Below are 26,139 nucleotides of genomic sequence, written 5' to 3'. Positions count from 1 at the left end.
GATAGATGCTGGGCAGTCGGAAACAAGAACTATTCACTACCATCTGCCTGTGTGCTCCATTTGCTCTTTCAGATCCACATGCCACCCTACTCCACCCGGGCTCTGTGTAGGGCCCATATCAATCAGGTCTTCCCCTCTAGCTTTTGGTTGGGTGCAGTCAACAGGAGGCATCAGCAGAAGAGTGAGGTCAGAGAATCTCGCCATATCCTGCCTTGCTGAGCCGTAGGTTGGCTGTGCTCTTATACTGAAGGCCACAGCTCCTGTTGGGTGAATGTCTGCAACCAGCTACAGACCTCTTTGGGTTCTGGCAGTAATTCTCTCCCTTTGCCTTTTTAGGCTTAGTGGTGGTAACAGCTCACTGCTGTTGTGGGCTCCAGGGTGTTTGACTATTCCTTGTTGTTTTAACCCTGCACACACCTTTACCTCATTTGTATGTGCCTTCTCTTCCCCATGAGACCTTGCCATATACAATCTATTAACGGACTGTTCAGCCTATCTGTGCTCCTGCACATCATCCACAAATCTGTTTAACCTTTAAAGTCCTCATTGGAGAAATGGACATAAATATTGGAAGTTCAAGGCTAAAGGCTACTGTCAATTTAGTAGAAATTACCAGTTCACTATTACTAGGCTCTGGTGAACACAGAAGCACACTGAATATTGTAATACATGCTAGAGATTCCAGCTGCTTTCAGATTTGGTTGATTTAGTAGGAAGTACCTGAAAAAATACCTTGTGAAGATTATCCTTAAACGCAGTTGAGCCAGCTTGCTTAGGAATTGAAAAGAAATGGAAAAGAAAGGAAGGGAAGGGAAGGAAACAGGGAAGGAAAATAAAGCCACAAGGATAAAGTTATGACCTTAGGGTTAGGGAACCTGGAAAGTGAGTCTAGCTTTGCCTATGCCTCATAGTTGTTGGCCTTGGGACCACTAGGAGTCATTGTCCTGACCTGTCACGCACGGAGATTAGACCAGAACATCTTTGAGGTCCCTTCCAGCTTTAACAATCTGTTAGGTTCTAATAAACTAAAATTAACAATGCCCACAAAAGAAATGCACTTACAAACACCGCCAGTTCAAAGAAAATAAAGATATTTCACCACGGTTGCTAAAAATGTTTCTTCAGAAAGAAAATTCTTTTTGAAAACTAAACAATCATTTAAGTTACTAATGGGACAGAAATCTAAGGCACTGACCTTGATTCCAAACAAAATTGTTTTTGTTCAGATTCTTGCCACAGACCAAATTTTATGTACAGACAGTGTGGGACTATCAGTAGGGATCTGCAGGGAAGCCCAAGAAAAGCACTCATGAAGCCAGCAGGAGCCCACACAGCCTGGCCATGAACGCAGCACAAGATTAGAAGTGCAGCAGAAAATCTGCAGAGAAGGGGGAGTCCCCACACATTGTGTGCTTTCCTGGTCTGGCCAAGATCACGGCCGCTGTAGGAGGAAGATAAAAAAAAAAAAGAAGGCCAAAGCAGGAAATGAGCTGTAACTTGACACAGTCCAAAAAGAAAACAGAAAAGCATGAGACCTATCAGGTCCAGAGAAGGAGCTTGGAGAATGTAGCCTGTTTGTTCAGGAATGAAGCAGTTGATAATATTAAAAAGGATAAAAATATTTGGGCTTTGGGGTATTTTATACTAAAAGTAATCATTATAAACAGCCAGACACAAGAATGGGCAATAGACAAATTGAGTGTGGGAAACAAACTTATTAGTGTATTGCAGCAGGGGGAGAGGAAGAGATGCGATTCCTGAGGCCTCAATGTTTGCTCAGGACGGCATAAGTTAAGCACGAAACACCTGCACTAGAACGAAGTCAGAACTCAGCAGAAGGAAGAATATGGAGGAAATGTCAGAGGCTGACCTATCTATTCTGTACTGACAAATGGTTTTAAACTACTTGCCAAATAATTGATCAGCTGGTAGAGGATGTCTCAAAATCTGTTAAAAAGGATTGTAAACCACAATGTGGGAAGACAAAATGATAGAGCAGTGAAGCTTGCAGTTGGAGGGATGGGTGGGGTAAGAATGGGGCGTGGTGGCTCCTTTGAATCATTTGCTGACCTTGGAACATGTGTTCTAGAACTTCACTCCCCAGTACAGCAGTCACTAGATGCGTGTAGTTATCGAGCATCTGAAATGTAGCTGGTCCAGGGGCACCAGGATGGCTCAGCCGGTTGAGTATCCAGCTTCAGCTCAGGTCATGATCTCATGGTTCATGGGTTTGAGCCCCGCGTCAGGCTCTGTGCCCACAGCTCAGAGCTTGGAGCCTGTTTTCAGATTCTGTGTGTGTATCTCTCTCTGACCTTCCCCTGCTCACACTGTCTCTCTCTCTCTCTCTCTCAAAAATAAATAATAAAAAAAAATTAAAAAAATTTTTTAATGTAGCTGGTCCAAATTCAGATGTGCTGTGTGTGGAAAATATATACCAGAGTTTGAGACTAAGTACAAAAAAAAGGTAGACTATCTCATTAATAATTTCATATTGATTATGTGCAGAAATAATATTTTGGGTATGTTGAATAAAATAAAATACATTGTTAAAGTTAATTTCACTCATCTCTTCTTAGTTATTTTTAACATAGTGACCAGTGGCTCACATTTGTTAGCATGATATTTCTATTGGATAGAAATATAGTGTAAAGTCCCTTCCTGTCTTTCCAGGCTTCTGTGATATTGTGATATCTGAGAAGACTTGACTTAGCTCTCGCTGTCTTTCCCATTCCAAGCAGAATCTAGTTTCATACTAAGTGAAAGAAAACCAGACGGAGACCCAACAGCTGCTGTATCCCCACAATTCACACCCACTGGGGAATATATACTTACTTAGAAGAACAATCACCGCCACCTCCCCATGTGTAGACCCACTTACCATATACATACACAACCATATTTGTATGTGTCAGAATAATATCCATAAATAGGGAAGGAATATTAGCTGAATCATTAGTTACAGTGAGATTCACATTTCTACTGTCAACTGTAATCTTTTGTTTGAACTAGGGAGAGTCATTAGTGCCCGTTAATAAGAAGAGGTCCTTTGAGATTCAAAAGAACTTCATGTCTCCCATTTCATAACAAGAAACCAGTTCACTAAGAGGTGTTGTTCCTATTCCTCTGCCTGTAATCAAGAGCTCCAGGGCTGCTCAGACACAACAGAGAGTAAAACCCAAGCTTTTACCTTGGGATGAAAACTTCTAGTGTGCTCTACCAATTAACATAATTGATTCTCTGGACTTGTGCTCTCTCCAAACGTTGGGACCCACTAACTGGATCTTTCCAGAATTGTCAGTTCCACTGGAACCCGCTATCTGGCACACCTATTCTCAGTACCTGCTAATTGGATCAAACTCCTGGTTTAAACTGTGTTTGATCAGTCCTAATGAGACAATAATTTGATGGAATGCTGCAATTCAGATCTTACTCAAGAGAAAAAAGGATTTCCTTCACAGCTGAATTTCAAAGAACTTTGGCTCTGAGGACAGTCTCCTTTACGCAGAATTTTGGCCCCTTTATTGGACATCTGCACTTTTAGGCTATCAAGCATTCATTCTCCCTTCAGTTGGTAAAAGAGCTCCATTTTCTCTGAGGGAACCATCTCATCCCTACTCTAGTCCATGTGGTGTGGATGGCGCTTGAGACTATGCATCCCCATCTCATCTCCAGGGACAGTTAATAATGTAGGCCTGCCAATGACCATTTTTACTTTCCCTGGAAATTCCAATAGAAATGTAACACAAACCACAATGATTCAGAGATCCTTTCATGAATGCAAACTGGTCCAACGGTCTTTAATTCTTGGAATTTGTTGGAACTCATTGGATGGATAATCTATGTTTTATCTGCATTTGAAGATGATAGGACAGAAGCCTGGAACTTCAAGGAACTGCTACACGATAAGGCTCTGTTTAAGAGGATGGCAGAGTAAAGAGACCATTCTAAGGATATGGTTTGAGGCACTGGTCTGGCAAGTTGTACTATGACAGAACAGAACCTTTCAATTTGGTGAGCTAAGAAATTCTCATTTTTGGCTAAACTACTTTGAATTTTCTTGAAACTGGAAGAATCCTAACATCTCTCTTCAAATATTTAACCCACTACATGGATAATCTACATTTTTTCTTGTACTTCAAGGTCCGTGTCTCATGAAGTTATCCCTGTGGATATAAGCACACTCTGAATTTTCTTCTTATTTTGTCCTTTTCAACAAATAGTCTGTAAGGCATATTATCATGATCAGATACCAATAATTATCTCACCTTGGAGATCTGGTCCACCTAGAATCAAGGGAATTCAAAGGTCACTTTACTCTTTCATGCTGAGTTACTGACAATATTTGACATCAAGTCATCCCTGCTGCTCATTTGGATTATATCCCAGCTCCAAACTCTTGGCTTCTGTACAGACCCTGAGACCCAGCTGACAATTTGCATTCCAGCTTTGACTGGTACCCAACTGCATCCCTAGATTTCTGACTGTCTCTTGTAATGATTGCCCTGATTCTTGGTTACTTTGGGATCAGGGGTCTACCTGACCATTCCTCCCACTTCAGGAACTATAGATGAGTCCCTAGTATATTTTGAGAAACTTCCTTAAGAACAATAATCTATATCTCTTGAAATGCTCAACTTCCAGATTCCTCAGAGATGGGGTCTAAATATTACCATTTGCTGGATTTCCCTGATGCCGGCTCTTTATTACAATGTCACCTTATAGACTAATCTTTCCACCATGTGCCTGTTATGTTTCCCTAAAGCCAACCTCTTCCTAATGGATAAATTTGTCTTCAGACATTTCTTACCATACTTCAGTTAACCTTTCCAAATATCCAAACCACCATCCCAAACACCATAAAGCCATCATACCTCCCTAAGTACATGCTAATGTACTTAGGTCACTCCTGGGTTCACTTACTGCCAAATGTATTATGGGAAAAAAATTGCACTAGAAATCAAGACACCTGGATTCTAATCTTGGCTCTGTCATATACCAGTAATGTGACTTTAAGCACACCAAAAAAATCCTTTTAATAACCTCTAAAAGCTTCATTTCCCTTATCTATACACTGGGTTATTAAAACTTGCCCTGACTTGCTGGATGCCATGAGAATTAGATAACAATGCAAGGGAAGGCACACTGTAAATTCTGAAGTATATGTAAATAAATTATTAATATGACTCTTATCATGAGACAGAACTGTTATCTCATATACCTTCTTAACTACAAACAGCCACACATACTATTAACAATGGGTGAACATTTGTTGATTCACAAGTATATACTCCTAAAACTCCATGTTTGAAACAAAAGAAAAAAATGTTTTCTAATAAACCAAGTGAGGGGTTAGGTCAGGAAAGATAAAGATGTGGAGGAAAAAGAAGAGGGAGAAAAACATGGGTTGTGAATGATAGCAGAATTGTTGGGTGAGTGGAAAGGCAGGTGAGAAAGAGAACCATGAGTAGCAGGGCCAGTGGGATGTGAGAGGACATACATGCCATTAACACAGTGAAGGAGAAGAAGAGAAGGAGGAGGAGGAGGAGAGGGAGGTGGTGGAGGAGGAGGTGGAGGAAGAGGATGAGGTAGAGGAAGAGGAGGAGGAAGAAGAAAAGGAGTAGAAAAAGGGGGAGGAGGAGAGGAAAAGCTATAGGGGAATAGGAAAATGTGACATAGCAGAAAAGGCATCGGTCATTCTTAAACCAGAGCTATCTGCTTGGGAAACATCCAGGGATTGAGAGGGAAGTGAGCTCCTTGCTGCCAGGTGACTTTTGGTCAGGTAGGAGAGAATTGGCCATTTGGAGCTGTCTGAAGCAGAGCCCAGCATGGAGTCAGCAGAAGGTGCAGACAATGCATGCTCCATGGGATGAGATGGGGACAGCAGAAGGGGACAAAAGAAAACCTAGGATGTTGAACAGTGGCACAGAAAATGAGAGAAAGAGTAAAGGGGAAGAAGGAGAACTTAATAGTCCATAAAATAAAACCTTTTGCTAGACTTAACTATTAAAATATTGCCTAACGGGGCACAATCTCACCATGGTTCTGCTTCTTCACTGAACGTCTAATAATCTGGATTGAATTTAACCAATTACCTGGACATACTTAAAAAGAAGACTGGAATTTTCAAGCAGAAGCTGGATTTGGACACCACAATGGGAATTCTGATACATGAGAGAGGTTTCAACTTTCTTCTGGCCTCTTAAAGACATTTCTGTGCTAGCATTCAAGATTCCCAGCTGATCTCGCTCATCTCTGAGGATGGAAAAAGAAGACAGAGGTAATGTAGCTAAAGGATTTCTGATTAGAGAAGAGGGAAAACTGGAGAATGAGACTGTCCAAGAGAAAGACACCTAATCTTTTGGGAGGGGCCCTGATCACAGAGCACACAGGACCCTCTCTCTGGGATGACACAGACTCTCTTTCTCAGAGTAGGCTATCTGTATTGCTGTGACACAGCACATTAGCTATAAAGCCCTTAGCATAGTATCCAGAATAAATGAAGAAATGAAGGAAGTATTAGGAACTCATAGTTGTGAAGGTAGTGGAAGTAGAAATAATAGAATTAATAGTGATAGCTAGCATAGTAGTAGAAATGGTAAATGAGTGACTGAGGTATTAGGGCTGGGTATAATATACCAGTGTCTATAATATACCTCAGTGGTACAGTGGTGCAGAGACAGCCATAATACAGCAGTCAGGTTAGGACCCTTGGCTCCACCATATATAAGCCATGTGAATTTGGGCATGTTAACTGGTCTTCCTATGTCTCAAAGTCACTACATATAAAATGATGATAAGAGCAACCCCTGTATAGAACTGTTATATGGAGTGAATGAGAAAATACTTATACATGGGTCTAGCACACACCTGCAATACTGCTCAATGCCTGTTCACTAGAAATAGCAGGAATGGTGGCAGGGGTGGAAACATTGCCAAGGGGGTACATCCCAGGTACAGAACATAAAGTAAAGGGAGTGTCAGCCCTGTCCCTAAAGGTCCTGAGCCATGAAATCTGCAACACCCTTCCCCAGGAGAAGCTTTTTCAACCTCAAATAGAGAAGTAGTGTTCCTTCCATCCGCCCATCTCTTCTCAAACCCCATAGCCTCAGAATCCATAGTTACAAGTGCACTTCAGTGTGTGAGGGAGGGAAGGAAGGAGGGAGGGGGAAGGAGAGGTGGTGGTTGTTAATATCTATTGGGCACAAAACTGAGACATACCTGCAGTGATGATGAGATCTTGCCTATATAGTTACAGTTGAAACTTCCTCAATTTTAGTTAAATTTCTCCAACACTATGATTTGCCAGGCAGTGTACTAAATAATGGGCACACGGTGTCCAGCAGAGAAGGTAGGCCCATAAAACAAATAGTTATCAACAGTTCTGACAATTACAAACAGTTGATAACAGCAATTTGTACACACAGCCCTGGGAGTGTAAAAGGGACACAGGGAAGGCTTGGGGGTTCATAGGAGACAATTGAGTTTGGATTTAAAGTGTGAGTAGGAAATTGAGGAAAGACAGAGGATGAGCAGGGTCAGGCTTAAGCTTTGGAAAGATGGCCGGTCGTCTGGCAACTAAATGAACTGGAGGCAGGACAGCCACAGTCAAGAAAGGAGTTTGGTGATGATGCCAATGACTCAGAAAAGAGATGGTGGAGTCTAATGACAGCAGTGACAGGAAGGGTAGGAGAGGGCTGCAAAGTCAAGGTTACATAATTCTAAATAAGACAGTGCTAAAATTAAGCTAGTGTAAAAAGGTTACTAGTTATTTTTCCCCCACAGAGTAAAACCTCAGCAGTTCAACATAATTGGATAGAAGGATGTCACAATTAATCAAATACGAATTGCACATTTTTTTAAAAATATGACTAACTGCTTAGGCTTTTTTTTTTTTTACTAGATAAGATATTTTAAATACTTTTCAAATTGCCTGCTCTTAATTAGCAGCATCGGTGTTCCTGCAAACAAGTAAAATGAGATTATTAAAGGTAAATTTTATTTTCTGAAGGGGATGGGACCTTTCTCTCTGCTGTTTGTTCCCACCAATGTACTTCCTGGATTACAAGAAAGCCAATTCCTCTTTCGTGAGTATAGGAAGTCATAACCCTGACCTCACGCTGATTTTCCAGAGAATTGATCTAAGAGGGCTATAAACTGTCTCAACATAGAGACCGGTTACCAAGCCCTTTTCCCTACCAATTAGGGATGTCAAACCACGTGATGCTAGCCCATCAATAACACAACCATAAAAAAAAAAGTGACGTCTTTGAAGGTAACAATCTTCCTGATTCTCAGGATCTTCTGGGGATGACTCAATTTGCTTTTCAAAACTTCATCAGCAGTGCCATGATAAAATTCAGTTGGACCTCAGAACAAACCAACAAACCATTCCTTTCTAGGGAGGGGATCCGATCTTATCCTCTGCTAAATATCAAATTAATTGAAAGCTTTCAAAAAGAAAACTTATCTAAAATTCACACTAGTTCGATGCACTATTTTCCAAATACTTGTGCATTTCTTACATCATAACTGTCATGAGTCATATTTTGTTTACTATGAAAAAGACTAACTCAACTCTCACGATTGCACTGACTAGAAATCCAAGTACAAAGGAAAGACTTCAGTACTTCCACATTACCTAAAGAGGCACCACAGGCACTTGTTCCCATATGCTTTCTGAGTGTAGGAGATCAGAAGGGACATAGTTCTGATTTTCACACTAATCAGGCAAAAACTTCCTTATTACTTGTGAGTTAAGAGAATGAGATGCGTGCTGAAGTCTAGGAAAGAGGAAGCTTCATATATGGGCAGTCTCATTGATATTAATATCGGAGAGCTATATTCATCTTTCCTTTGTCTAGATCATTAGAGCCTTGCAAGGAGGGGGAGGGTCAATTTCTAGTCTATTCTATGCATCACACAGAAGTTTGGATTGGAATCTTTCCCAAAACATTTGCCCACTGAGCTCTACAGAAATTTAGCCAACTTTCTACTGGATAGTTATCACTAGAATGTTTCACAGTTTTCTAACACCTCAACCAGCTCCACACCAGCTTCTGTTTCCCATGCACTCTACTCCTTCATGGTCAACTTCAAAATGTCCTCCTCTTTCTTCACATGGGATTGGTCACTTTCTACCAGAAATTCTGCTTACTAACTTCCTGTTAGAATCTGTATCCCCTTTCCTATCCCCTGCTTTCTCAATCTTAGTTCTGGTCCTTCTGCCCCATCCCCTTGACAAGTGTTAAAAGTCACCGAACCGAGGGGCTTCTGGGTGGCTCAGTTGGTTAATCATCCGACTCTTGATTTTGGCTCAGATCATGATCTCACAATTTGTGAGCTCAAGCTCCACATCGAGATTCTCTGTCTCCCTCCCTCTCTGCATCTCTCTTTCTCTCTCTCTTTCAAAATAAATAACTGAGACCCTGTGTCCCCACTCTCGTCACCCACTGTAACTCAGGCTAACTCAGCCAGATGCATCCACCCAAAATACCTGCCGTGACACTTCTCTCTTCTCTGCAGACTGATCACATTCCTGGACCTTCTATAGCTAGCTTTTCTCGTTTACTATTACCAATTATTTTTCAGATCCCGAGCAGTTCTCTTTCTTGACATATTAAAAAAATGATTTTCTGGTTTTATATATCTACATATACAGTCTCTCTGGAATTCAACTTTTGAAGGTTTAGATCGCAATAATTATAAATAATGAACAATGGTGACATTTGAGAGAGGTGAGGCTAAAAATGTCAGCTGGAGTGGTGGCAGTGAGACCTTATTATAAATATGTGTCTATATCTGATATGCATAAGGGCATGATAGTATTGAACATTCAAAGATGAGTACTTCATATAAAACCTTTTGCAAGCATTGAAATTAATAAAGCCATTATAAGCTGAGGAGCAAGTGAGTGGGCAGAGGAGAAAGAGGGGGAAAAAGATTTATTCTTCCAGTTCTTTAGAAATGCAAATAAGAACATTGCCTGAACATCATTACCTGACTGATAAAATGTTAATCATGTAACAGGTATTTATTTAGAAACCTGTTCCAGTTCCTTAATTGAAAAAAGATCTTAAATTCAACACAAATCTATTTGCTAAATGGTAATAAAACAAATTTCCAGGGAGAAAATAGCAGGTACTAAATGTCATAATACAGTCTTTAAAATTGAAGATGGTTTTACCACTGTTTTCAAAATTAAAACAATAAAATAAAAAGTCCTCAAGGGCCCAGCAGGCAAATCAAACTCCCTGACCAACTAGATTCTGTGGCTATGGAAGGCAATGTAACAGTTCAAAAGGTCCTCTTTTCCAACAATAGGACTCCTTGACATTCTAGTAAATGGGGGAGTGGTGCCCAAGCCTCTCTGAAAGGCATGTAAGTCAATCTGTAAAAAGCTGGATAAGTCAAACAAATGTATCTACCTGTCTTCAGTTTGAGAACCCAAATCTAAAATTGTCTAATGACAGACCCTCTGTTAACACAGAAACCTTTGCACAAACAAACTGAAGATCCAATGATAGATCCAATGATAGCAAATCTGAGTGAAAATGCTGTCTCTACCTCTTACTGGAAATGTGACTTTGGACAAAACAACCATCTGTCTCTGCCTCACTGACCTCGTATGTAATAACAGGGACTGTTACAATAAGTGTCTTAGTTTTGACTGCTATGACGAGTTGTCACAGACTGGATGGATTGAACAACCACATATCTCTCACGTTTCTGGAGACTGGGAAGTTCAAGATCAAGGCACCAGCAGATGGGGTGTCTGGTGAGAACCCACTTGCCAGTGTGCAGCTGGCTGTTTTCTCACTGTTTCTTCACACAGTGGAGAGTAGAGAGCTCTCTGGGGACTCTGATAAGGGCACCAGTCCCCTTTACAAAGTCTTTGCTCACATGACCTAATTACGTCCCAAAGGCCCCACCTACTAACACCATCACATTGGGGGTTAGGATTTCATCAAATGAATTTCCGAGGAACACAAACATTAGCTCATAACAGTAAGGACCCCATAGAGTTGTCAGTATTAAATGCAATCATATAGGTCATGTATAAGCGCCTGAACCATTCTTGTCAAATGATCAAGGCAGCAAATAACAACTAAATTAATATTTTCCCAGTAATGTCTAACCCCATTTTTCAGATTTAGACATGTTTAACTAAGTAACATTTCAATCTAAATTATATACCCTCGAGTAAAAAGTTTGCTTAACTTTTTTGGATGGTTTGAAAATAATTTGAAAAAAAGTCATGACTGGGTTTTAGTCTCAGATTAACACACTTGTTAGCTGTGTGGGCTTAGGAAAAACCACTTAACCTCTCTGAAACCCTTTGTATTTCTTTTGTGTACTGTGCTTTGTGAGACTTCTAGAGCCACAAACCCTAGACAAAGACCCAGATAATGGAAAGGAGCTTGGAAGGAATTGCAAATAATTCACACTGTTAGTCATATGCTTCTTGAGTCTCAAAACAACTAATTCTTATAAAAAGGGATGAAGAGATGCCACCTTACAAAGATGGAATCCAGGTGACCCTGCACTGCAGACCATGCTCTAATCCTATTAAGCATTGAGGAAATTCTGGCTGGACTGGACCTGAGAATCGGATTGATCTTGTGAAATTTTTTGTAAGATTAGCAATACCTCAACCCATGCCTCACTATTTGCACCCACAGATATACACAGGTTCCAAGAAACTATCTAGAAAAATCTTAGTGAAATTTCAGGTTTAAATTAAGCTTGGTGATATTTGGGAGGACTCCAAAAGAACCAAGCTATGGTGAGGGATGACAAGGTGTCATAAGAGAAGGAGCCAGATCCCCCAGGGTTGACAGGGCAAGAAACTTAGAAAGATGCATTTGCATGGCATTCTGAGAATGTACACTTGACAGTGACATTCATCAGGACCCAGCCCTTCTGTGTGCCCCTGGAAAATCAGTCCTGAGAAATAGAAATGCTATATTGCCAATTTCTGAAACACTTTTGTCTCGATCAATTCTAATATGGGGCCCGCTTTGACCAAGTAATACATAGAGCACATATTCTTCTCACTTTCCAGGTGTAGTCATGTGGATTTTCAGTATCAAAAGGCTTCTGGTTTAGCAGAGTCAATGTGCAGTCCTGGAGTCCCGGGAGCTAGTCATTCGGCAGGATATTACTCAGATTAGCGCCTCAGTGCAATGTTACCACTGGAAGGGAGACAAAACAACTTCAGGGACACTTGTGAGCACTCACTTTCAGTAGTTACCAAATACCCCCAAGCACTTGGACAGTGTGAACTGGGCAAAAGACAGCTTCCTGCAGTCTAGCACATGGAGATTCAGAAATGCTGAACTTCAAAGTTCTCTGTTCAGTGCCATCGCATGTGAGCTCACAGGACAGGGAGCCCAGAGCATCGGGCTGCAGAGCTCTACGTTCCAGAAGAAAACCACGGTGATCAGAAAGAGCCTGGATTGGCCACTTTCAGGCACTCATCTCAACCAGAGGGTAGAAGCCGGAAAACTACACTTTCCATACTACCTTTGCCCCTAGCTTCTGGTTATGTTATCTAAATGGGAGGCTCAGAATGGGAAAGTGGATTGCAAGAGGGGAAAAAGACCATTTTTGCTGAGAATCTAGAGGTGCCTTCAGCAGTGAGAGCAGCAGCAAATGGTTCCTTAAGCAACACATGCGGTAGTACAGTGAGCTTCCAGAAGATCTGTGGCAGAGGCGGGGCTCATGAGCTTCCTGACCCCTGCTTCCTGCCCTTCCAGGGAGCTTTCTGACCAATTACCTGCAATAAACCCCCCACAGATAAAACAGTCACCATTTTCTGGACTGGACACTGACAGATACAGAAGCAGAAAGCAACAAGTCAGAGATGTTTTCCTCTATACAGAGATTATCAATCAAAAGGTTAATTGCATATAAAAAACAACGGACTGTACTGAATAGCGCACAAGACTCCGAGTCTTGTGACTCCGAAAATACACAAGGAGACTGAGTCCCAGATCCTCCAATTTCCAGATAAGAATGTTCCTAAGTTTGTGAAGGCTGCAGAATAAAGAGAAAACGGTGCTGTATCGAGTGTAGAAGGGCAGTAGTCTCATCCCAATTAGGCCACTGATTAGCCTCAATACTGAGGGTCTTCTGTCACCTTTGGAAGCCTCAGTTTCCTCACCACAGAATGGGCCCAATCAGGGACAAAGAATCAAAACATTTAAATAATCAAGAAACCTACTTAGTGTGGTAATTGGTGAGCAGTCCCTGGGGCAATAAAAGCCTACATCTCATGATTATTGTGATGACTAAAGATGACATTTACCAATCGCTCCATGTGAACCACTGTGAGATACTATGTTAAGAGCCCCACCCACTCTACTTCTGAGCCTCACAAAAACCCCATTTTCAGATGCCCCGTGAAAGGCTCAGCTAGTAATTGGGGAAGCCAAGACTTGAACCTACAACACTCTGCTTCCCCAAACGCCATATTCTGGCATCTTGTGGGGCTGGTGACTTGCTGAACTCATCGTGTGCATGTACTTTGGAAGCTGTGTGGTGTGACATACAGGTAGAGGATGGCTAGCTTGGCCTCACATCAGCAGATTCATACCCTGCAAGAGACCAGTGCTTCAGAATGTAAATGTGCCATCCTCCCTCGGTCCCTCTCCCGGCCTCCAGCTTGATGTCCTCCGTGACCTCATGAGGCACAGGGATTTTCACTTCCATTAATATTTGCTGTGTTCCTGATCTAATCAAAAGACCAACGGAATTATCATTTTATCAGTCGAGCAATAAAGTTGAGTATGATTCCATTTCCATTTCTAAAGCAACATAAAAATAACCCCTTTTAAATGGTACCCACTCACTTTCTCCTTATATGCTAATGCATGTCACAATTTCAAAGGCTGAAGAGAGATTTCCTGCAAAACATTTCACTGCCTTAAAGTTTCACATATTCACAGCTCCAATTGCCAAGAGACAAACAGGAGTTAACTCTGGTTCCAAGTCAATTACCTATTGGTAAGTCTTTAGGGCAGACAACTTGTATACATGGATTTCAAACTCCACGTGGTAGTTTAATGCTTTAGAACATTTAGCATTAGAAATTCTCACTTCACCCTCAGACTTCAGTGAATCATATGTATCGTCACTAGTATTAATAATCAAACCCCAAATCAACTCCCTTATTTTAAAAATTGCTCCTTCTCTTTGCTAATGTCAGATCATCTCAATGAATTCTTGCAGTCACATCGATTTCCAGTTAATTGGATTTCCTCATTTGAAGTAATGAATTGCAACTTAGTGCCATGAATTAAAGCAACTGGGTAATTACTCCAAAGCCAGCTACTCACCTTTGTTATGGTTTTTAATTAATGTTGTCACATAGGTTCAGCAGGCAACTACATTTACATCAGGACTACGTATTTTATGTTTTAAAATATTCAGCATTTTGTATTTATTCAGACTTTTTCTGTTTGCTACAAAAGACTGCCATTTTGATCTTCTAGTCAAAAATGTTTAGTGGCCCCAATAAAAGGCATCAAGCCCGACAGAGGGCAGAAGAAAGAAAGGTTCTCTCTCCAGCCCAGAAAACTGGTTTCTTTTTGGATTCCTTTCTCCCTTTCTTTCTTCCTTCTCTCCTTCTTTCCCTAAAGTGGCTAACAAAAATAAACAATATAAAATATTGTGAAGGAAGCAAAAGAAACAAGATGAAGTGATGAAAAGAGTCAGAAAAATAAAATAAAAGCATGTTACAGCCATAGTGAGTGCCTGGAGAGCTTCTGTTCTTGATAGTGGTAATTATAAACTTGACTCTGAATTTCCTAGAAGTACAGCAGAAAGATAAAAATGCTACCATTTTTAGGACTCATCCTTCCTATAAGATGCCTTTTTGATTGCTAATGAGAACCATTAATGAGAAAGTGCAACAGTTATTCTATAGAGGAGAAACAGAATCCTAACACAACAGGCAAGTGTAGACAGCCCATGGGGCAAGGAGGTAAGTCAAGGGTAGGAGGAAAACACAGATAAAAGGAATAAAGGTACAAATTTGTTTTTACCACTGAAAATCTGGGGTCTTTATCTTGAGAAACCTTCCAAGAGCAAATTTGTATATATTTGGACTTCCCTCCATGTATCTCCTGTCTGAGCTTTGTACTTTTGGGCACTAGAAATTGACTGAACACATTCTTAGAAAGCAGAAACTTTTTAACTTAGGGGTCACACTGGAGCCGAGGACAACCACATGTCAGCCAGAAGAGTCTCGCAGTTAAAACAAAACAAAGCAGAAAGCATGGGCTACCTCTGAAGTTAGTCAAGTCAACAAGTGTTTCAGGACATCATTAAGTATCTCGTGCTTAGGGAGAGCACTGGGGTAAAACCCCACCAGGCCCCCTGCCCAAGTGCAGGCTGGTGATGCTCTACAAGAAATAACTCTTTGCTGCAAAATCACCATAGCCACTGTTTCCATTCTCCTTTCCTCATCCCTTCAAAAAGAATGCAAGCTGCTTCCTCCAGGTCCCCAACAGAAAGCAAATAGACCAAAAAACAACATCAGGTGGGTGTCAGATTGTTTGGAAGGAGCTGCCTGTGGACTGCTAAGTTTGTGAGACAGTATTTACCAAAGGAGAGGATTGCCAGGCACTTGCCTCTCTATCCGGCTTTTCAACATGAGTCAATCTATCCTACATTGATTGCTCTCTGCAATGGACAACCCTAACAGAAAAATACTTAGAATGCTTCTTATATTTCTTTTTTTTAAATTTTTAATGTTTATTCATTTTTGAAAGAAAGAGTGAGGGACAGAGTGAGGGGTGGAGCAGAGAGAGGGAGAGAGGAGACACACAATCCAAAGCAGGCTCCAGGCTGTGAGCTGTCAGCACAGAGCCCGATACAGGAGTCGAACCCACGGACTGTGAGATCATGACCTGAGCTGAAGGCAGACCCTCAACCAACTGAGCCATCCAGATGCCGTGCTTTTTATATTTCTATATCAGACCTAGTATTACTTTTTTTTAGTGCTACTTACAGTCCACTGAGTATAGCTCATTGTATATCTCACTGTTAGGGTTCTTTTGTTACCATATTAAATTATATTTATGCATTGTTTTCTAGCTAGACCATGAGATTCTTAACAACAGGCACTGACTGGGGAGCTTGGGTGGCTCAGTCAGTTGAGCATCTGACTCAATCTGGGCTCAGGTCATGATCCCAGGCTCATGGAACTGAGCCTTCATCAGGCTCTGCACTGAGAACAGAGCCTGCTTGGAATTTTCTCTCTCTCTCTCTCTCTCTCTCTCTCTCTCTCTCCTCCTTTCCCCCTCCGTTGCTTATGTGCTCACTCTCTCTTTCTCTAAATGAAAATATATTTAAAAAGAAGAGGCACTTATGTTAACTCTTCCTGCACACAGTTTAGGTGCTTAGTTAATGTACAGAAAACAAATGAAGAAATCATCACTTACTTGTATTTACACATGGAACAATATTATTTAAGTATCACAGATAAATTGAACTGTTACAAAACAAATAGTATTAGAGGTTGGTCATATTTTAGCTATACAGCCTCCATTTCCTCTTCCTAAAAAGCACCAATCTCTTTGTAGAGCTTTCTTGTCATCTTCCTGAGTGGTACCTGCCTCCTATTATAAAATCTGGACAGCATATGATCACATGACTTAGCTCAGCCAATCAGATGTCACCTCCAGGGCTCTGTTTCTCCAGCAGCATATGGAAAGAGAAAATGGTTGGACATTATCCACGAGGCAATAAGGTACTGACCACTTCTTCCTAGCTCTATGAGAACCCCCCCAAGTTCATGTTTATTTGCAAGCCTGGTCTCCTATAGCATTTTCATCTTAATTATTTGACCCTGTATGTACATTGTGCCTTCCCAAAAATTACCTTTGAACACGTTAGCAAGTTAGTTTCTGATGCTTGTCGCCAAGAACACTGACAGATATACAATGGCATGGATCAAGCTTAATTAGCAAACTCAGTTAAAGGAGACCAAACAAACAAAAATGAAGTGGCCAGTATGGCCAGAAAAAGTACTTCAGTGTTTGACGTTTTATTTAGCCTTAAATATTGACTAGGACCCCTCTGTCCCTTGATATCTGGGAAAAAATGGCAGGAGTCTCAATTCTACAGCACTTAGAACTTTAAAATTTTCACTCTGATTTCCTGCCATGATTCTCCTGTGGTATCTACTCTTCTGCCATCCTGTGCCTTTTGAGTGTTCATTCTCATACACGCATTCTCCCTTCCACACACACTTTCCCAGACAGAAACATCAGCCTTCTCATTAATAACACACATACGCATTCACAGAAAATATCTGTGGTCAAGTCGAGGCTGTGTGGTTACGTGACCTTGAGCAGATTACTTAACCTCTTTGTTGCTTAGTTACCATGCACTGTACAACGGGACGAAATGACATGTGCCTCACAGGATTCCCTAAAAATTAAATGGGACAATACACACTAAGTCCACAGCACATACACAGTAAACATTCAACTCAGGGCTCCTAGCACAAGCCAGAAAACTTTACTAACGAACCAGAGCCTGGGAGAGGTCAGCACACACACCGTCCACGCTTCCAACAAACAAATGAAGATTTGCAAATGAGCTTCTCTCAAAGTCCCTTACCCACCAATGCACTGGATGGTTCACACTTTTCCAAGCAGTGCCCCAAAGCCCTCTTTTCTCTGAATCCTTTCTCTTCTCCAACCTTCTCCCTCCTCTATTCACCCATTTTCCTGTTTTCAGAGCAAGCAGAAAAATTCTTCTCCTGTACCAGGGCCTTAGGCCCTTTGGCTCTCATTCTGTGTGGACACTTCACAAACAGAAGATATTTCCTTACCAAAAAATAAATAAAAAGAATTTTTGGTTTCTGCTCTTAAAATGATGTACTTTACCCAGTTATGCCTAGAACATTGGTTTCTAGTCATTTGCATGTTACCCTTGTAATTTTTTCACATTTAAAAAAAATGTTTTTTTATTATTGAGACAGAGAGAAACAGAGTATGAGTAGGGGAGGGACAGAGAGAGAGGGAGACACAGAATCCGAGGCCTCCGGCTCTGAGCTGTCAGCACAGAGCCCAATTTGGGGCTAAGTCCCACAAACCATTAGACCATGACCTGAGCCAAAGTTGGACACTTAACCAACTGAGCCACCCAGGCACCCCAACATTCTTTTATGAGTGGATATTTTAAAATTACACAATATTTTTCCTTATACAAACTTACCTTTAAATTTTAAATGAATGTAGTTTAAAAGGAAACTATATTTCACCACTATGAGTACCAAAATAGTATTATTCACATGGGAAGGTTACCTTAATATAAAAATTTACTTAAAAAATGATATTCATATACCACTCCAAATCAGTGTGTATTACTAGTGTCCATGCATCACAATTTGATACCTGTGAGCCTAAAATGTGTCCTTTATTATGAACACCCAGAGGCTGGACTGAGGAGGGTAGGGGGCAAAGTCTGCATTTGCATGTTACTAACAGCCTGGGTAGAGAGGAGGAGTGAGTGAGGATGCGCATATGTTGGTAGGATCAGGTTAGAAAGCTGACAGAGAGGACAGTCCAGAGACACAATTCCGAGGAGTGATATCATCTTGTATCCTGCAGGATTGTCCCATAGCACCCGGGAGAATGGCTAATGTTCATTTAATTGAACTATAATCCGCTGCTGGAATCCAATGCTGTTATAAATAAATGTTGAACAACTGGAAATATTAGGGATCATAAAATCTGAATCCTCCAAAAAGAAGTTCATATCGCCAACTGAGTCAGTTTGATACAGTGCCTGACACTCAAAACAACAGCATAACCTATAATTACTGATACTGCTCCTTTGGCCTTTTAACAAAAATTAACAAAGCTAAAATTGAGATCCTCTAGGTTCCCCTCTGCTCTGTCTGTACAAGCAATGTCACAAACTTTTGGAGGAAAATTAAACACCTGACACTGGCCTAAAATTCTGTATTAAAGTTCTAAGACTCAGCCCCGAGTCAGTGTGTTGAGCAAGGAACCAAGCCCAGGGTGCTTCTCTTGCAAATGTGAACTGTTTCACAGCTAAATATACAGAGCCTCTGTGCATATCTAGGTAAACTAGAACACAACTCTATTTGAAATATATGCAGTCTACCATCAATGGCTAGGTGATCAGCGATTCTTTTTTTAAATTTTTTTAATGTTTATTTATTTTTGAGAGAGAGAGGGAGACACAGAGGATGAGTGGGGAAGGAGCAGAGAGAGAGGGAGGCACAGAAACGGAAGCAGGCCCCAGGCTCCAAGCTGTCCGCACAGAGCCCGACGCAGGGCTCAAACTCACGAACTGGGAGACCATGACCCAAGTGAAGTCGGACGCTTAACCAACCACCCAGGTGCGCCAAGTGATTCTTCACTGAATACCTGCCACGTGCCAGGAACTGCGCATGAGACCCCTTCTACCCTTCAGGAATTCCCGGGTTTGGGGTGATAGTAACATCTCTGCTGCTTGGGTCACATTCCACTGGAGTTTGCCTCAAGATACTTGACAGTTCCCTTTTATCGTGACATTCTACTACATCAAACACAGAAGCACGGTGCCTCTGAGCACACCTGAAACATGCGTCCCTGTAGGTCTTGAGTGAAAAACGCACGGCCCTCATGATTGCACCAGGAACATATTTTTTTTTCTTTTTAGAATGCCTTCCAGCAATTGATACGTACGGCTAATGCTCAGTCCCAAATGCCAATTCATAACATTTAAGCCTTATTGAATACAATTTTCTTCACACTATTTGATTGTGCCAAATAAAATGCCAGCAACCCTTTAGAGAAAATCTTCCTTAGGAGCCATCTATTATCTGATCTCCAAGGGTTGCAGGAAATGACGGGAAGACAAAAGAAAACTGCTTAGCTTTATGTAACTATACCATGCAGCCATTGGGTCACGTGATCTGATGACCCGGCTGAAAAAAAAAAAGTGGGCAGACTAGAATCTTTATAAAAAAGTTATTTGAATGCATATCTAAAGTGCAGATGTTCAGAGAGACATTCTTAAGCTATTTTTAACTCATTTAAATACATCTCCATTCTTCCTATTATAGAGATGAATATGTATTTCCATGTCGCACCATCTCTCATAATGCAGACTTTTAACATAGCTCCTAGAAATATTTACAGCCATATTACATTTATCATATAAGCAGACAAGAGAAAAAACCCCACAAAGAATCAAACAGCATCACATCCATGATTATACATGAAACACTGAAGAAAAGCCACATCTGTTGGATCTGTACTTCTACCACAACAGAGTTTTCAGAGTCTCCGTAGTTCAAACAGCTGTAGTTTACCGAAGCATATTTACAGTATATACAGAAATATAACATACCTCACATTCGCATCAAGCTCGTCCATTACAGGAAATAGGCATGGGTGAGTTGGACTGCAGTGCCCACAGGGTCCTATAATGTGGAAATTAAAAAGGAAAAAGAGACAATGAGTTAATGGTAGAAAATAAAAGCCCTTGCTAAAGGGAAAAAAATGCCAGACAATCATGGCTTTCTATTTATTACGACTTTTGTTTTATCAAGTATCAGAAAGTATTTAATAAACCATACTACAGCAAAGAGCTATTGGCATACTGAAGTATGACACAGCTAAGTACCACAAAGTTTCTTTACCATTTTACTAATCTCCTGGATATCAAAAGAGACAGGTAGTTCTTTTTACTCCATGCTAATCAGTTAACTTATTGCTTTTTGTTCTTCCTGGAAACACAGCTTATTTACATGGTTTGCATTAGGACATTAGCTAATGAAAACAAGTTGTTACATTGTTATGATTAAAATGGCGTATTGCCTAAAATGGTCAGCCATCATGTTTCCTACGAGGATTCAAGGTTTTTTTCTTTTTTAACTCTTTTTGAGGGTAGGTAATCATACGTCCATTTGAAAATCAAACTCTTGAGAACTATGTGCCTTGAAAAACTCAATGGTCGTGCACATACATAGCAATTTCAGAGGGACCCATGATTCCTTGAAGCACACTGATAAACCCCAGGCTAAGAACCCTGACTTGAAAGGCAGTTAAATTTCAAACTACCAAAAGTTCCTCTGGTGTGGGCTCTCAGAAGACCTTGGACTTTACTGGGCAGGTACTCCCTAATCTCCACCAAGTGTGCCTTCTTAGCTGACTGTAGTGTCCTTTTTCAGAAGAATTCCTATGTTTTGCATCACATTTTTAAAAAATTCTTTTTTAGCAGACTCTGGGCTCTGAGCTGTCAGCACAGAGCCTAATGTGGGGCTCGAGCCCACGAACTGTGAGATCTTGACCTGAGCCAAAGTCAGAAGCTTAACCAACTGAGCCACCCAGGCGGCCCCACATCACATTTGTTCCTCATCGTGGTGAGTCTGAGAATGTAGGGGCAGAGCCTAATCTGCTTCTTTGCGGGTGACCCTAGGCTAGTCCCTTTTTCCTTTTGAGCTTCACCATCTACTTCTCAGTAAAGAGAAGGATTGGAGGAGATAATCTCTGGATACACTTCCAGCTCTGACATTCTATAATTCCATCTGCTGGTTTCCTAATCGAATCTTATCAAGAAGAAACTATAAATCTGTTTATCTGCACAACAGAACCATGTAACTCAGCCTGGACCCTTGGATGCTTTGGTCGGGGTGGACCAAACACTTTGGACTGGCCGCCAGGAAGAGAATGGCAGACCACCAGAGCTGGAAAGGATGTAGATTTCTCTGGGTTTTTCAGTGTTTGTTCTTTAATGCCTCTAAGATTAGCGGGGACTCTTGTGGGCATTTCCTGATCTGGGGCAGGTGTGGGGAAGACTCAGCCTCCAAGACTGTGAACCCCCTTACTCTGACCTAAAGCTAAGTAGCTCTGGCCACTTCAATCTCTTTTACATTTTGAATCTGGAATAATCTTTCTGGTAAGTTTTATTTATTTTTGAGAGAGAGAGAGAGAGAGCAGGAGAGGGGCAGACAGAGGTAGGAAGAGAGAATCCCAAGCAGGCTCTGCGTGGCCAATGTGGAGCCCAATTCGGGGCTCAAACTTATGTACTGTGAGATCATGACCTCAGTCAAAACCAAGAGCCAGATGCAAAACCAACTGAGCCACCCAGGCACCCCAGAATGCAGAATAACCTTTTATTTGAAATATTTAAGTACAAAGCCTTAACTGCTGCAGTGACAGGACTCCACCCTCCTCAACCTAAAATCTTTCTTAAAGTGATCACATCCCTTCCCATGGCTTAAAATAAAAAGCATTTCAGGGATGCCTGACTGGCTCAGTCAGTGGAGCGTGTGAGTCTTGATCTTGAGGCTATAAGTTTGAGCCCTGTGTTGTGTGTAGAGATTACTTTAAAAAAATTTTTTTAATAAAATAAAAAGCATTTCAAACCCAACTCTACATTTCCCACTCCCAACACAAAAACCCAGTCCTCCCCTAGTGTTTCCCATTTCGACAAATGGACCCACATTGACCCAGTTACTCAGACAAACAACCTTTTTTCTCACAGCCTGCAAACAAATTGTCAGCAAATTCTTCCTCTCTATTTTGTAAATGAGTCCTTATTCCAGCTTTTTCTCATTCCCTCCAGAACCAGCACCCTGGTCTACACCACCATCTCTTTCCTTCTGACACCTCTACAATCCGCTAACTGTTCTCTGGCTTGCTCCACGATCACCTCTCGTCCCCACAGTAGCCAGAATGGTACTTTATTTTATTTTGTTTGTTTTGTTTTGTTTTACACTTATTTATTTATCTTGAGGGGGGAGGCCAGAAGAGCAAGCAGGGTCCTTGAGATCAGCAGAGCCTGACACAGGGCTCAAACTCATAAACCTGTGAGATCATGACCTGAGCCAAAACCAAGCATCAAATGCATAACCAACCGAGTCACCCAGGTGCCCCCAGAATGGCATTTTAAACATGTAAGTCAGATCATGTCTTCCCTGAATAAAATTCTAGTGGATCCTAGTCTTGTTTAGAATAAAATCCAAACTCCAGACCAACTAGATCCTACATTATCTGGCTCCACCCAGCTCCTCGAAACTTTAGCCATGCCCCACCCCGCAGTGCCCTTGAGCTCACTGGTTTTGCTACTTCCCTTGGCCATAAAAGTGGGTTTTCACCTCAGGGCCTTTACACTTGTTGCTTCCTCTCTACTGCTCAACTGTCACTTCCTCATAGAAGTCTTCCCGAATCACCTGAGTACAGTTTCAACCTCATTTTCTCAAGGCTTCTATTTTCTTTATCAACTCTGTTTTTTCTTATTAACACTTACATTGTATATCCTCCATTGCTTCTTTATTACTAACTGGCCTTCCTCATTAGAATAGTTTCAGGTGGACATAGTTATATCTGATCACAGTTACGTTCTCAGTGCCTAGAAAACTACCTGATATATTGTCTTCATAGATATTTGTTGAGTCAAATAAGTAGTTAATTAGTTTTGCATGTGAAGAAACTGAGGTTTGAGAGTTTATGATGTTCCAACTGGAAGGTAACCTATGGGCCAAAGTAGGTAAAAACACCTCATCTTAGTCACCTTTTCTATGCATTCACAAGAGCCAAACAACTGTCTTCTTCCTCTTCTTCCAACCTCTTGTCCCTACTGTTAGATAAAAAGACTGTTGGCCCGACAGGTTAACAGACTTGCCAAAGTCACACATCTGGCACTGGGAACAGAATTCAGGTCTGCAAATTCCAAAACTTAAGCTTTATCGTGTATAGTTCTTGTCATCAGATCACACTTCCTTCTACTGGAAGAGAAGGAATGCTTTCTCTGAAAATAGTGCTTTGAATTTCCTTTGTGGAACCAATCTTCCCCTGCCTTAAGCCCTAGCTTGAGTGATGAGCACAAGACCAGCACCAGCCAATCAAAATGATTCATTCCCTGGCCATGATTCTTCAGCTCACCAGGTAGATTAGTGAAGGCTAACCCTGGGATTTTTGCTAGACAGAGTCTGTCTTTTCCCTAGTGTTGCCAGACTGTTGCTTCCGTTGGAAGCTATTGGTCACCAGCATTGCTACTGTGGGGAGACAGCCTGTCTGAGCATGAAGCTAACCCCAGGGAAAGCAGAGTTGGTGTACAGACAACTTGAGGTTGAAGACCCAGTGGTGTCTTAAGACACTTCTACACATGAACTTCCCAATTAGACAAGCCAACAAATTCCTTTTTTTCCTTCTTAAGCCAGTTTGAGTTGGGTTCCAGGCAAAAGAATCCTGCGTAATACACCAAAAGAATCCTGAGTAATACACCAAAAAAATCAATATTGTATTTGTATACAGATTAGAAGGAAAAAAACTGGAACTAAGAAAACCAGTTGAAAGCTAGCTAAAGCCCATCTGATTGAAATTGCATTTGAAAATGTTACAACACAGGGAATCCTTACATATTCATAGCAATGTACATTGTTATGTCTTGCTCATTGTCAACCCAACGAGCAGTTTAAAATGATTGCCATTTAACAAGCCAGTGAGACAGCCTGCATTTTGTCAGAAAGAAATGAACAGTTACAAAAGATAAATTGGTGATTTGAATCTATCCTGATTTGATTAATTGATCACAGTCCACTCTTTTCTGCCATGCTCACCAGGGCTAACTAATCAGAACCTTGATTACAGGGACACTTCTTTTCGGGAAGATCACACAGAGTTAAGAGGGGTGTGCAAGGAACCAGCATTTTTAGTTTACATGCTCACACTTCTGCTCCTTACCAAAACACTACCTAGTCAATTAACGACACAATCAACTGAAAGCATCTCCTATGCCAGGGTATAGTTATGTCACTTCTAAAAGTTCTGCCAATTGGAAATTCAATTAGACTACATATGCGTGTGTGTTTCAATGACAGTCATGCTGCATCCGTATCTGAGGGACAAGAAGTGATACCCCCCAGACCAGTCTCCTTCAGAGAAACAGTGGCACTTTGTTATAACCAGATAACGAGCATGGTGAGTCTCAGGAAAGGGGTGGAGAAGAGAGTCAAACAAAACCTTCTACCACGGGAAGTCCAAATGAAGATCTCAGAATTCTCTCGGGGCTAGGACAAGCTCAAGTAACCGGCACCATTCAAAACACTCTGTCACAGAGGTTAAGCTACAGCAACATCCAACTTTGTCACATTCTTTGGAGACTTTTTTCCTTGTTGGATACGTTGAAAACTATATCTTTCCTTTAAAAAGGAGGAGGAAGGGGCACCTGAGTGGCTCAATCAGTTAAGCACCTGACTCTTGGTTTCAGCTCAGGTCATGATCTCAAGTTTCATGGGTTTGAGCCCCGTGTGGTGCTCTGCGTTGGCAGCACAGAGCCTGTTTGGGATTCTCTCTCTCCCACTCTCTGCCCTTCCCCCACTCACACTGTCTGTCTCTCTCAAAATAAATAAATAAACTTAAAAAAAAAAAAGGAGGAGGAAGAGTTCATCTTACTTACGCCACCCAATGCTCATTTCAACCCTTGCTTTCCCGGCATGCAAATTTTAAATAATTAAAGGACAACCCAAAAGGTAAGTACAACCGCATCTTTACCCTTGTTCTTTTTACTCAGAATATCCTGAAAGATCGCTGTGGAACAGTTGTTAATGGTTAACAGAAGGTGTGTCGTTGCATCTCTATTATGAGAAGTGTGAGCACAGGGCTCACCTGTAAATAGTCCTGCCTATTGGAGTGAACTATCCACGTCATCTGGTGTGGTGCCAACACCTGCCAACCTGGAGCTATGTCAGAAGCTCAGCTTGGCTTTGCTGCACTTGGTTTTTTTTTCTTTTTTCTTTTCTTTTCTTCTTCTTTTTTTTTTAATCTCTGGTTTTGACTGCATGGGCGGATATTCATGCATAACTGTGCATAGATTGACCACGTTTCTTCATAGAGTATGCTTACACGGGTTAGATTTCTACACCAAAGGGCATATTCCAATATCTTTATTTTGGACAAGTGTCAGAAATAAGTAAAACATTATTCATCTTCATAGCCAAATTGAGGGAAGGAACTTCACATAATGGAAGCAGCAAGCACTGGACCAGGAGTCACTGGGCATGGGTTCTCAGCCTGCCCCTGTTGCTAGCTCACTGTTAAGCAAGTCTTAACAGTTTTAACAGTCTTGAGCGAGTCTGCTTACCAAGCTTGGTCTCAAGTCCCCCAG

General features: G+C 41.3%; 1 protein-coding gene across 1 annotated transcript in view; it reads right to left on the bottom strand.

Annotated features, from left to right (window-relative positions):
- Positions 1 to 26,139, bottom strand: part of HTR4 (5-hydroxytryptamine receptor 4) — a 148,521-nt gene that overhangs the window by 109,469 nt on the left and 12,913 nt on the right. Inside the window, exon 2 of the mRNA XM_029943100.1 lies at positions 20,377 to 20,449. Coding sequence (XP_029798960.1) covers positions 20,377 to 20,402 — 26 coding nt within the window. The 5' untranslated portion in view covers positions 20,403 to 20,449. The remainder of the gene's footprint in view (positions 1 to 20,376; positions 20,450 to 26,139) is intronic.

This window comes from Suricata suricatta, chromosome 6 (assembly GCF_006229205.1).
Source record: "Suricata suricatta isolate VVHF042 chromosome 6, meerkat_22Aug2017_6uvM2_HiC, whole genome shotgun sequence".
Taxonomy (NCBI): domain Eukaryota; kingdom Metazoa; phylum Chordata; class Mammalia; order Carnivora; family Herpestidae; genus Suricata; species Suricata suricatta.
Note: the sequence above shows the minus strand (reverse complement) of the source record. Positions and strands in the feature narration are given on the sequence as shown.